This window comes from Solea solea, chromosome 6, assembly GCF_958295425.1.
Source record: "Solea solea chromosome 6, fSolSol10.1, whole genome shotgun sequence".
NCBI lineage: Eukaryota > Metazoa > Chordata > Actinopteri > Pleuronectiformes > Soleidae > Solea > Solea solea.
In genome coordinates this window covers 2,554,969-2,567,901 of record NC_081139.1, presented here as the reverse complement: position 1 = coordinate 2,567,901, position 12,933 = coordinate 2,554,969, and the positions used below count along the sequence as shown (strand labels likewise).

General features: G+C 40.7%; 1 protein-coding gene across 13 annotated transcripts in view; it reads left to right on the top strand.

Annotated features, from left to right (window-relative positions):
• The window catches only part of cacna1da (calcium channel, voltage-dependent, L type, alpha 1D subunit, a), a 63,354-nt gene that overhangs the window by 12,150 nt on the left and 38,271 nt on the right, over positions 1-12,933 (top strand). For all 13 annotated transcript variants that reach the window (XM_058632635.1, XM_058632632.1, XM_058632630.1 and 10 more), the window contains exons 4-7: positions 5,419-5,558; positions 9,930-10,102; positions 10,997-11,149; positions 11,392-11,588. In XM_058632635.1, coding sequence (XP_058488618.1) covers positions 5,419-5,558; positions 9,930-10,102; positions 10,997-11,149; positions 11,392-11,588 — 663 coding nt within the window. The remainder of the gene's footprint in view (positions 1-5,418; positions 5,559-9,929; positions 10,103-10,996; positions 11,150-11,391; positions 11,589-12,933) is intronic.

Genomic DNA, 12,933 nt, shown 5'->3' with positions numbered 1-12,933 from the left:
TTATTGTAAGTTAATCAATGTCAGCAGAGACAGCGCTGCCAGTCCTCGCTGTTCCTGAACAAACTTGTGCTGCTTGTGTTTGTAAAAGTACAGAGGGTTGTTACTTTTGTTGTTTCAGAATGAGACTTAGCCAGATTTGCAGAAAATGCGTGTTTATTTTAAGAAAGAGAATATTGTATCCAACTTCTCTTGTTGCCGTTTCTTCCAGGAGAACACTGAGTCATGAATTTGTGAATGTGCATATTGTTATGTGGTTTTTTGCCTGCTGGTGTCTTGTAAGCTCTAAGCTGGGCACTAGTGACTGCATGACAAATCACAAAATAATGGATTTGAGAACTGAGGAAAAAAAACACTTCATTCTGGTCTAATGATTACATTTTTGGCTCGACTGTGTGTCAGTCAAGTATCTTAAAGTAAATCTTTATCTCAGGTGAAAACAAATGTATAAGGGTATCTAGTCATGTTATTTGTTGATCCAGGTGGAAATCTGTTTAGTGTTAAGTATTGAAATTATACATATTGTGATCAAAAATCAGCTTAAAGCTTATTTTAACCATAGAAGGGCCAGAAAATGTCCTGTGTCCTGTGTCCTGTGTCCTGTGTGAGTCCCAGAATAACTTTCAATATCTGGCAGTTATTTACAATTTACTGCATGTTAAAATGTTGTATTAACAATTTAAAATGAAGAAAAACGAAAAGTTTTATTTTGAAAAAAACACTGTAGTTGTACGTGTGTGTTAAATTTGAAATTTGAACAGTACAAAACATTTAAAATTACATTTGTTTTAGTTTTTGTCTCGATGTGACAAAAACAGGCCAAAAAATGGAAACTATGTAAAGGTGTTTTTCCCCAGTGACAAAGACGCTGATTTGTCTGCAACAGCACGAGTGAAATTACCGTAATAACCACGCCTTGGCACGAAATGCAACTTCACAGCTTTCAGAAACCGTTGGAACAAACCGTTGCTTAATTACAATAAAACAAAATGCACTTGTGCAAACGTGTCACGATGCGCTCGGTGTTAAAGGGTTCACTTCTACCTCTCTCTCGTCAAAGTGCATTCAAACATTCATTGGCTATTTTAGACATGGACTAAAATAGTCTGTCTAATCAGCACAAAGCTCATTGACTCCTCCCCCCCTTATTAAATACCAGAGCTGTTCATCATTAGACCTCATTAGAGGGCTGTGACCCCTCACTGCTCCATTCTCTGCCTCCCTCCTCCTCCTCTCCCTCACTCGGGTCTCAGCCCACTTCCTAGTATTTTTCAGTGGGCGGAGTCAGCTGCATAGGCAACAACATTCATAGTCTTTGTTTGTGGAGACATTTGTGGGTATGGCCTGAACATGTGGTGTGGGGACATCCACATGATCTCCCACTCCACCTTTAATGTACACATTGTACTGAGGATACAGCAGACCATGTCGAAGGATGCAAACATTAAAAGCCCATGCATAACGCACACTTAAACAGCCATCCCAGTGTATACTGCTCACTGCAGCACACTTATTTACTGTGCAAACCTGCAAGAGTAGGCGGTGAAGAAGCACTAAATACTCGAGCACCCCCTCAACCCCCCCCAGCTTTGGCGATCTGGCACTGACTGATCTATACAGACAGGGGAAGGAATGAGCATTAGCGAGAGATGGAATATAACATGGGGGAGGGAGGTCTGGCAGCGAGTGATGTGGGAAGTTCTACAGAATACCTGCATGCTCGCTGCGTGCAGAATCACATCCAAAATGGCATTATTGCATTTCTGGTGACATCTGCTTTCAAGCTGTCCCATGGCTGACGGCTACAGCGTTCTGATCCGCTTCCAGTCACGTGGTTGTTGCCGTTGTTTGCACTCACACACTGAATGTGACTGTTTACTCTGCGGCATATGGCAGCATTTGACATTGTTGTTATTGCTTATAGTTTGTTGTGGTTGCACCGCTAGCAACCGTTCTGCCCGGTCGCTCACAGATATCAAACATGCATGACGTCAGCGTGACTCATGTGACCGGACTCACCGCCACACGTTCAGAACAGCTAGTTTTAAAACATGCATTATGTAGTGACTCAGATGGAAATATAACAGCAGACTGACACACAGCAGTGTGTTTGTTTGAGACACGTATGTTTTATTAGAGAAAAAACAAATGAATAGTTTTTGGACTTTATTTCCACCTTAATATTCTGATTGTTGTTTTAAGCAGTTCATATTTGTCACGCAGTTATTGATTGTAAATTTATTAACGTAAAAATAAATGGCACACTACTTCTTATACTCCACTTAATGTAATTTACTGCCCAGTGTTTAAAAGATTCAGCATCTCATCTCAAAGATGATGGTGGATCAGACTCTCTCTAGTCTTTTGTGTAATTTGTATTCACCCGTCCGTGTTGTCGTCTGGTGTTGTGGTTGGTTTATGGTTTATGAATAAACTGAACCTCCATTCTGTAACTTCTGTTTCAGAGAACTGGTGATAATTTGCTGCTGTAACTGTTCCACGCTTCCACTATCCCGACTATGGTCCGTCGTGATGTATAATGCGTCGCACTTTGTCACCGCAGACACAAAAACAGAGACACAGAACAATTTTGCAACTCCCTCGCTGACAGAAGCCCTCAAAATGTGTGATTAAAGAGGTTGTTTTCTGGGTTTTGTAGGTTGTTTTGTGCGTTCTTTCATGTGCTGTCTGATTGGCTCCATTTATCCCCCTTGACCCTCCAAGGATCAACAGTATGTCGTAGATGCACACAGGTGATTTGTGTCATCTGCAGGGTGATGCACCTTTGAGTGTTGAAAGCATGGAGACGTGACCATTGACTCTGTGGGAAAGGAAGAAGGCTCTTTTTGGCTGTGAGAGCTGAGGAGGGTTCATGCATTATGCCATGTGTTATCCCGCTCTGCCACTGTGGCTTGTTTGTGTTTTTGTGTCAGAACAAAGTGTCTTTCTGCATGGAGTTTGCATGTTCTCCACGTGTGTACTTGGGTTTTCTCCGGGTTCTCCGGTTTCCTCCCAGAGTCCAAAGACATGCAGATTTGGGGATTAGGTAAATTGGACACTCTAAATCGACTGTAAGTGTGAGAGAGAATGGTTGTTTGTCTCTATGTGTCCCTGCGATGGACTAGATGGATGAGGGTCACTGGTGCCGATTCCAGCTGAAGATGGGGTGCACCCTGGACAGGTCACCAGTCCATCGCAGGGCCAACATATTATAGTGGTTAGCACCGTTGCCTCACAGCAAGAAGGTGCTGGGTTTGATTCCCGTTCTGGGAGCTTTACATGTGCACGTTCTCCCCGTGTCTGCGTGGGTTTCCTCTAGGCTCCCCGGTTTTATGAGCTTAGTCGCAGCGGTTTTCATCAACCGTCCATCTGACCTCGCAATGTCGGTTATAAAAAATGAGAATAAAGCTCATTTTCCTTAGAGAAGAACAAGCGTTCACTCACACCTATGGGTGAGTGTTGGACATAACACGTACCGTTATTTTTGTGTGTCTGTGTATGCGTGTATGGCTGCTAATGTCTCATAGAATACGTACAACAGATGCTCAGTAATGAAGTGAACATATTAAGTGTCTGTTATAGTATAATGAGAAAAGAGAACATACTACATCACGTCTTTTAGCAGCACAAATAAATGAAGATGAGTCAGAGATATTTATGGTCATCCCCAAAGGCCTCTGTCCTCACTGTCTTTATCTCTCTGTTGCTCTCTTTCCTCTTCTGCTCACACTTCAGTGTGCTGATGAATGAATAAATGTGTTCATCTGGAGGACGTTTATCATTAGCTATTATCTTTTATATGCTTTCATGAACCAGGAAGTTGCAATGTGCATAAATTTACTGTAGTTAATTGGAAAGCTAAGGGTTGTTTACTGAATATTTTAGTTTATTGGTTTGTTAAAGCACCGACCAAGCCTTTATTTACACCATCATGACACTACATCAGCAGTTGACTGTCATTTATTGGTCGGTCTGTAACTGCTGCTGAAATTGTTCACATTTCTCTCTGTGACTTTCCATCCATCCGCGTATAAATCTCTGTGTCTCCTCTTCTCCCCGTGGCCCGGGCTTGCTCCGTCATAGAGGCTGCGGCCGTAAGCTTAACTCAACCTTTTTACTTCAGTAACAAAGAGGGCCATGTCTCTCATTGTGGGATAAGTGCTTCTCACAATCTACAGTAAACGGTTGGAAAAACAAGCCCCGCAGCCTTCAGTGCACTTTCACTGCCTTTGTGGTGTCCACAGAGAACACGGTGCGGATGATTAGGGCTCCCACAAGTGATAGAGGTTATTATGTATATAACAGGGTATTATTGTGGATGCATTTGTCTCTATTGTATACACAATAAGCCTTCCATGTGACATGTTAACCAGGACTCTTTTATCCTGGCATTCACATTCAGCAGGGTTACAGACAATAATATAACAAATACAACTTTAAAAAATGACAGGGTATCATGATACTCATAAAATATTCATCCAAAAGAAAAAGAAAAAGAAAAAACGTCCAAATATCGATATAAATATCTTGTGAAAGTTACAGCATTCGGTGCAAAAGTGTGATTCCTTTAAAACATCTACAGCCAGATTATTTATAGTTAATTAAAAACTGTAAGAGTTCAAAGCAGCTATTTTGTTCAAAGTGTAATTGCCCCTTTTTTAATGTCTGCCTCACTCTGATACACATATTTTCAGTCGTACAGTGTCAGTGCTGTCTGTTAATGTCGTCTTCTGCCTGTTCTTCTTCCACAAAGGCCCCGTGTTAAGTTGCAAAGGTTACTGACTGACACGTTTTACCCTTTCTCACACAGTCTAAATTAATATTTAAGTCGTATAACAAAAGGTTTTTTGTGTTAGTTTTGGATCACAGACACAGAGTGGAGGTGAGTAGCATGTCAGCGGTCAGATGTTACAGTTTAAGCACTTATTTTGTGTGCCTTTGTTAGCTCTGTTTCTCTGTGGTGTCAGGAAAGAGGATGAGATTACAGTGTCTCAAACAACAATAATAAACAAAATCCCATTTCCTCACAGTGGAGGAAGTGGTCTTCATACTGCTCTGTGAATATGAACTGGAAAGTGTGTAAACGGAGGTGATGAAATGTTGCTTTTCCAGTAAAGTACTGAATCTGCAAGTCGATTAGAACCCACCGACCTTTGGTCAGAGGCCCCTTTTGGGTTCATTAAGGTACATAATACTAAGAAAAGAGAACTTATTCTGTTAATATGGTAAATAATACTAGAACACTGAGTGCAAATTCACGTTCTCTTTCCTCTATTTATCAGAAATACTGGATTAAAATCCTTTGTCTATGTGTAGCCCTGTATACTGTACTGTGTCTATGATGTGTCTTCATAATAGCATCATATCTTTTTTTCCTGTTAACAATGTGCTGCTCTCTTTGCTCCGTCTGTGTGTCCACAGGAAACAGTCGAGTATGCCTTCCTCATCATTTTCACTATTGAGACCTTTCTGAAAATTATTGCCTATGGTCTGGTGATGCACCAGAACGCATACGTGAGAAACGGTTGGAACATGCTGGATTTCGTCATTGTCGTCATAGGGTAAGTGCTTTGTGTCGCATACTTAAATGAATTTAAATAAAAATAAAGGCAGCGTGTGATGTCAGATGTGTCTTTTTCGCAGAGCAGTTCATGACATGCACAGTTTATCGTGTTTCTGGGAGACAGAGTTGGTTTTGGAGTGAAAGTTGCTTAAACCTCTGCCTTAAAGTGGCCAAGTGCTAACAGAGAACCCTCATACACCCACAGTATATGACCCAGAAAAGACAGAGAGAATAAATCAGAGCTTTACCACTACTGGAGTGAGTCACCATCTCTCCATACTTCATCTCCAACACTCCCTCCCATCTTTCTCACTCACACACTCTTGTCCTGCTCTGCTGAGTCTCTGCAGCTCTTTCTTATTCCATGTTGATCTCTCATATCATCTTACTTTCTTTATTTCTATCTATCTATCTATCTATCTATCTATCTATCTATCTATCTATCTATCTATCTATCTATCTATCTATCTATCTATCTATCTATCTATCTGTCATCCATCCATCTTTCTAGTAAGTGTGCTAGTTAGCTTGCAATCTATCTATCTATCTATCTATCTATCTATCTATCTATCTATCTATCTATCTATCTATCATCCATCCATCCATCTTTCTAGTAAGTGTGCTAGTTAGCATGCTAGTTAGCTTGCAATCTATCTATCTATCTATCTATCTACCTATCTATCTATCTATCTATCATCCATCTTTCTAGTAAGTGTGCTAGTTAGCGTGCTAGTTAGCTTGCAATCTATCTATCTATCTATCTATCATCCATCCATCTTTCTAGTAAGTGTGCTAGTTAGCGTGCTAGTTAGCTTGCAATCTATCTATCTATCTATCATCCATCCATCCATCCATCCATCCATCCATCCATCTTTCTAGTAAGTGTGCTAGTTAGCGTGCTAGTTAGCTTGCAATCTATCTATCTATCTATCTATCTATCTATCTATCTATCTATCCATCTATCATCCATCCATCCATCTTTCTAGTAAGTGTGCTAGTTAGCGTGCTAGTTAGCTTGCTATCTATCTATCTATCTATCTATCTATCTATCTATCTATCATCCATCCATCCATCTTTCTAGTAAGTGTGCTAGTTAGCGTGCTAGTTAGCTTGCAATCTATCTATCTAATCTGTCTATCCATCCATCTCCATCCATCCATCCTATAATGCACACAGTCCAGTGAATAGCTGGGTCAGATCTCTGTGCGTACGCTGCATGCAAGCTTGATCTAGCGTCATATGCTGCTCGTGCTGTGAAGAGTGACTCTGCTGCCAAATCACGGAAATGTATAAAAAAGACTAGAAATGAAAAGAAAAGAACAGAAAAAGCCAGTATCTGTCAAAGGTCAATCTGTTTGACAAAAGGATTCAATAAAAGTCGTGCTTTATTGTATTCAGTGACTGAAGCAGATCTTGTGATGGTCAAACAGAGGTTAGAAAAGGACATTTAGTGCAAGATTCATCTGTGCTTCGTGGAAAATAGAAATGTAAAGTTGTTGTTCTTGGTTTATCTGATGGAAAATGCAGAACTTTCTTACTGTGCATACAAAACATGTTACATTTATCGCGTAGAAAGGGGTGTTTTAGATTTTGAGCCTTATATGAAGTGGAGTGGCCTTCCTGCATGGAGTTTGCATGCAGGCTTTCTCCAGGTTCTCCGGTTTCCTCCCACAGTCCAGACAGATGCAGATTTGGGGATTTGGTAAGATTGGTCACTCTAAACTGACCGTAAGTGTGAGTGTGAGAGTGGATGGTTGTTTGTCTCTCTGTGTCCCTGTGATGGACTGGCGATCTGTCCAGGATGTGACTCCGCCTATCGCTCTATGTCAGTTGAGATTGGTACAGCACTCTCTGCGAACGATAAAGCAGTAGAAGTTGGATGGATGGATGAAGTGGAGTAATCATAAGAACAAACAAAAAAATGTAGCTGATTGTTTTGGTTCCTACATCCCACAGCTTTCCTGTTTTGGTTCCACATTCATAGTTGTGTGTGTGTGTGTGTGTACACAGCAACAGTGTAAATCTGTTTTCAGCCAAAAGTGACATAATCCCACTGTTCTTCACCAAGCCGTTTGGATCTGAGTGAAACCTTTAGCAGCTAAAGAGACAAATCCACTGCCTACAGATCTGCAAACAGATTGAATATTGAATTTGGATTCATCAGGTGGCCAGAAACACGATGATGGATTTAGAAATGCACCAGAACAAATCCTTTTGATGAGGATTTTTCTGTACCATGTGAAAATGAACATGATCTTATTTCCCTGGTTTATGAAGGTGAAAGTGAAGATCCTCAGGTATGTTCAGGTATGAACGTTTCATTCATTCAACGTTTGTGGAGAGTTTCCATCTGAACATGACTGGGTGAGTAATGGAACCCCAGTGGCAGACAGTCACTCGTACAGCTGTGACTTAGTGAAACATAAGTCGGAGCAGACTGTGCATACGGCAGCTTCATCCTCTGCTTTTAGCTCACAGCTTTGATGGGATGTGTCGAGATGATTCTCCTTCTCTTGGCTCGTTGAGTAATGTCTGACTGACTTTGTTGTGATTTAACCCGTAAGATCCAGAGCATTTCGGCTGCTTTTTTCCATTACTGTATATGTAAACATACAGTATATACTGAGGTTATAAGAATGTGCAATATAGAGTGTCTTATATCCTTTTTTATAAACTATATTATATAAACACACCTGAGCAAAAAGTACTGATAATGTTTAACATGGGATTGAATTTGTGAAATACGGTCACAGTTCACCATTGTTTTTTTTTTTTATGAACAAAAAGAAAAGAAAAACGCTCTATTTTGTGACTTCTGCACAATTATTGCTACTTTATATCTCTCATTAAAACTGTGACATAAACTGAATCACAACTTTGACTCAACAACACAGAAGAAGACGAAAAAAAAGGATGTCCATATAAGGAGTTGTGTATTATTCCCACGGCAAATGACCACGGGTGCACCTGCGGCACAAATCGGTGCCGCGTGAGCACTAAGGGTTAACCTTGTGAGATATGGGAGTGTACCGACACTGTGGGAAATGAAGTGGTCTTTACTGCACTGTCAGCTTTTCCCCTGACCTCACATTGAAAGGCTTTTATAGAGTGTAGTACTGTATTAATAATGCAGCAGTGTAATAATAATAATAATAATAATATGAATGATCTGCTTAGGAAAGTAACTAACTGACAATAATCAAACTAGCTGATACTAAAACGAACATATGTGTGATACACTGGTACTCTTGTTAATCCAACTGCAGCCTGGTGTTGTCAGTATGGCTCGTGGGTGGCTGTAAAGAAGTGGTGAGACTTACTACATTATAGTTTCACAGTTTAAATGTTACTTTGATGGATCAACAGCAGTGGAATACAAGAGTTCCTCAGCCAGGGGAGAGTTTAGTGAACAAAAAGTGTGAAGACACCAAAAGTGTGAGTTACCAGCGGGGAAAAAGAAAACAGACGACAAATCACACGCATGAATCATTGGCTTTATTGTTTCATATCAACGTGGACTCAGCTTGTTTGAACGCAGTGAGTGCACACAATAAAATGTACAATTTCGAAACACAACTCCTTATATGGACATCCTGGGGGTGTGTTTATAGGTCACATATTCAGGCTTTACAAAATGTGATTTTTGGTCTCTTTATCAAAGTTATGATTCATTTTATATCACATTTCTTTTGTAGTGATATAAAGTAGCGATGATTGTGCAGAGGTCACAAAATTAGACCATTTTTCTTTTCTTTTTGTTCATAAAAACGAGCCAAGCGAACTTTGAACACCGACGTATTTCCAAATTTCACAAATTCAATCTGATTTTAAACATTTTGAGTACTTTTTGCTCAGGTGTGTTTATATAGTTGGTGGAAATTATTATTATTATTATTATTTTATCAGATTGTCTAGGTCAGGGGTGTCAAACTAATTTTAGTTCAGGGGCCACCTACAGTACAATTTGATTTCCAGTGGGCCGGACCAGTTCAATAGGAGCATAATAACCTATAAACATAATCACGTATTTTACATTTAAGTCGGAGTAGAAGCATCTTTTTACAAAACAAATTATGAGAAAACAAGTGCAATTTTAACAATATTATCTGAAATTTTCACAAATTCATCCTGTAGGCCAGATTGGACCCTCTGGTGGGCCAATTCTTGCCTGCGGGCCGTACATTTGACACCACTGTTGTAGGTTGACACTCTATATTACACATTCTTTTAGCCTCTGTATATACTGTACATTTTAACATAGTAATGGAAACAAGCAGCCTAAATGCTCTGTGTTCTAAGCGTTAACTTGGATGCTTATGCTGCATATGTTATAATAACACGTAATGGTTTATCTTGTCCTCTCTCACAGACTCTTCAGTGTTGCTTTGGAGCTTTTGACCAAAGAAGAGAAGGAAGAAGCTGAGGGAGAAGTTCCCCATCCGTCGATGCACGGACATGGAGGCAAACCAGGTGGATTTGACGTCAAAGCCCTCCGAGCCTTCCGTGTGCTGCGACCCCTGCGGCTGGTCTCAGGAGTACCCAGTAAGAAATCCCAGTACACGGCGTCTACTACAAACATGTTGTATAACGTTGTCCTTGTTTCCAGTGAATGTCGGGTGAAGTCCAGATGGTCTATGTGTTTTTCATCCGTTCAGCATCTACATCAGTGCCCTCGAGACATTAACTCTCAGTGTAATAAACACTTCTGACACATTTGACGGATCATGTGGTTCTAGATGAGCTGGAGTACTGAAACTGAAAGTAGGACTGATGTACACAAACGTTGTCACAGGTATCACAGGAGGAACACAGTTTTTAAAAGTATGAAGTAAAAAATATCATGTTAGATATATTCCACTATATCCTATGAATATTATTGTATTATTGCTTGTGTTATGGTGTTTTTCAGAGTATATTTATCAAGAAACACCTCTAACAGTTAGTTTGTATGACGGCTGTTGACCTTTATCGTGACTCATTTTATTTGTATATATATGTATATTTGTATTATTTGTATTATCAATAGTCCACATAGCTATAATAGCTATAATGACCATGCAGTATATATAAAATATGTGAAACATCATGTATGCCGTTTTTAAACAGTTTCTACAGGATATTGTGTGAAAAGGTTAGTGTGAACCTGGTTCTCTTAAACCCGGATTGGAACTCTAATCCTTTGAATGGGAGCTCTATGTGTGTGTGTGTGTGTGTGTGTGTGTGTGCAGATCCTTTTTGTTCCTTTGTTTCATTGATCCAACATCCTTGGAAATGTTTTTTAGCGACTGTGTGAGTGTGTGAGTCATTTCTTTCTAATTTCCCTTTGGCAATGACAGCCAGCAGCTGTCTCTGGCACCAAGCACATCTGTGTGTTGCTCTTTACCGTATTGTATTATCTTCTTGATCAAATGTGTTTTTGCTTCCTTCTTTGCACAGGTTTACAAGTGGTGTTGAACTCCATTATTAAAGCCATGGTCCCTCTTCTTCATATTGCCCTCCTGGTCTTGTTTGTCATCATCATCTATGCTATCATCGGCCTGGAGCTTTTCATCGGCAAAATGCATGCTACCTGCTATGTGGCTGGATCAGGTAAACCCGGGAATCTTGATTGCCCTCATTTTGCAAAGTAGAATCAAATCAAATCAATCCAAGTAGTCGTGTTGATTTTCAACAATTGTACACGTGGAAACTGTAGGAAAGCTCATCTGCGTTACATATTGTACAAAGATGCTGGTGTCAATTACAATTATTTTTGTGAAACCATGTGATATCGTCTGGTTTCTTTTAAAAAAACAAACAAACAAAAAAGATTCCTTCCTCTCTTTGTGTAGATGCGATAACAGAGGAAGAATCGGCTCCATGTGCGATCTCAGGTCACGGGCGCCTGTGCGCCCTCAACGGCACAGAGTGCAGGGAAGGCTGGCAAGGTCCCAACAATGGCATCACCAACTTTGACAACTTCCTGTTTGCCATGCTGACGGTGTTTCAGTGCATCACCATGGAGGGCTGGACGGACGTGCTGTACTGGGTGAGTTGTGAATGTACTGATCAGTAAATAATTGAAGTTGTGTGTGTGTGTGTGTGTGTGTGGTACCTGAGGACGATCCACACTGGATCAAAACCTTATGTCCTCAACAAAGTGTGGAGAAATGACGCTTTTCCACTATACAGTCCCATCATGGCTCGGCTCGGCACCGCGCGGCTCGACTCTACTCGGTTTGGTATGATTTCCATTACAATATAGTACCTCGTCAACATGGGCGGAGTCAAGATAACACTGCCGTGCCAACCTTTAGCTCTGTTATAAAAGAAAAACATTACTCTCGTCTAAAATCTCCTTATTTAACAGAGGAGTCTGGTGTATTCAGCGACAGCACTGCTGAAAACCTGCTTGAATCACAAACCCTGATCTTTTTAATGAACTGACTCTAATGATTCAGTACATCGAAAACAACCTCGTTACAAGTCACTCGTTTGTGTGTGTGTGTGTGTCGCATATAAAAGTCACGGCAGTTTCATGCAGCCGCTGTGGTGACTCCGCCCACGTTGAGGAAGTACTATATTTTCATGGAAAAACAACCAAACCGTGTAGAGTTGACCCAGCGTGATAGTATATAGTAGGAAAATGCAAAAGTAAACTCTGCGTCGAGTCGTGCCGGAACTGTGTCGTGGAAAAGTGCCGTAAGTGTGCGATATCTACCTCTTACTCTTTGATTTCCGTGGATTATGAATGTATGTTCAGATCAGATGCACACAGTCATGAGACTGACACACTGACGATGAAGCTGCTAATAATGCCCCGTGGCAGCTCCTATCCCTCTGATCTGGTTGATTGACTAATTGCCTGAATGCATTCAACAGCTCGTCTGACAACACACGACGCTGTCTTTTGTCAGTCTTCCTTGCAAATTGTCTATTTTTCTTCAGCTTGAGGAAGAGTGTGTGTTTAAAACTGCAGTGCGGCGTTTTTGAACTTAAACAAACGTCTGTCACATTCAGTCCGCTGTCAAATGAGTTCACGCAGCGTTTAGATGTTGGCAACGTTCTCCTGCTGCACACAGGAAGTGATCAATTCGATTTATGTCGACAGACAGACAGACAGACAGACAGACAGTGAGACAGTGAGACAGTGCCCATGAAAAGCTTCACAAGTGAATTGTATTTACCAACAAACCTGCTTGTTCAGCAGTTTTGACGGGATAAATGCTCCTTGGCTCCGCCCGCCCCTGCGCTGCTGGTGAACACACACAAACGCTCACTCAGTGACGCTGACAGCAGCATACACATAATGTGACACAGTTTCTGTTGACATAGACCAAACAGAGGCGGGATAATTACATCATCATCAACAACAACAACAACAGTAATCAGCA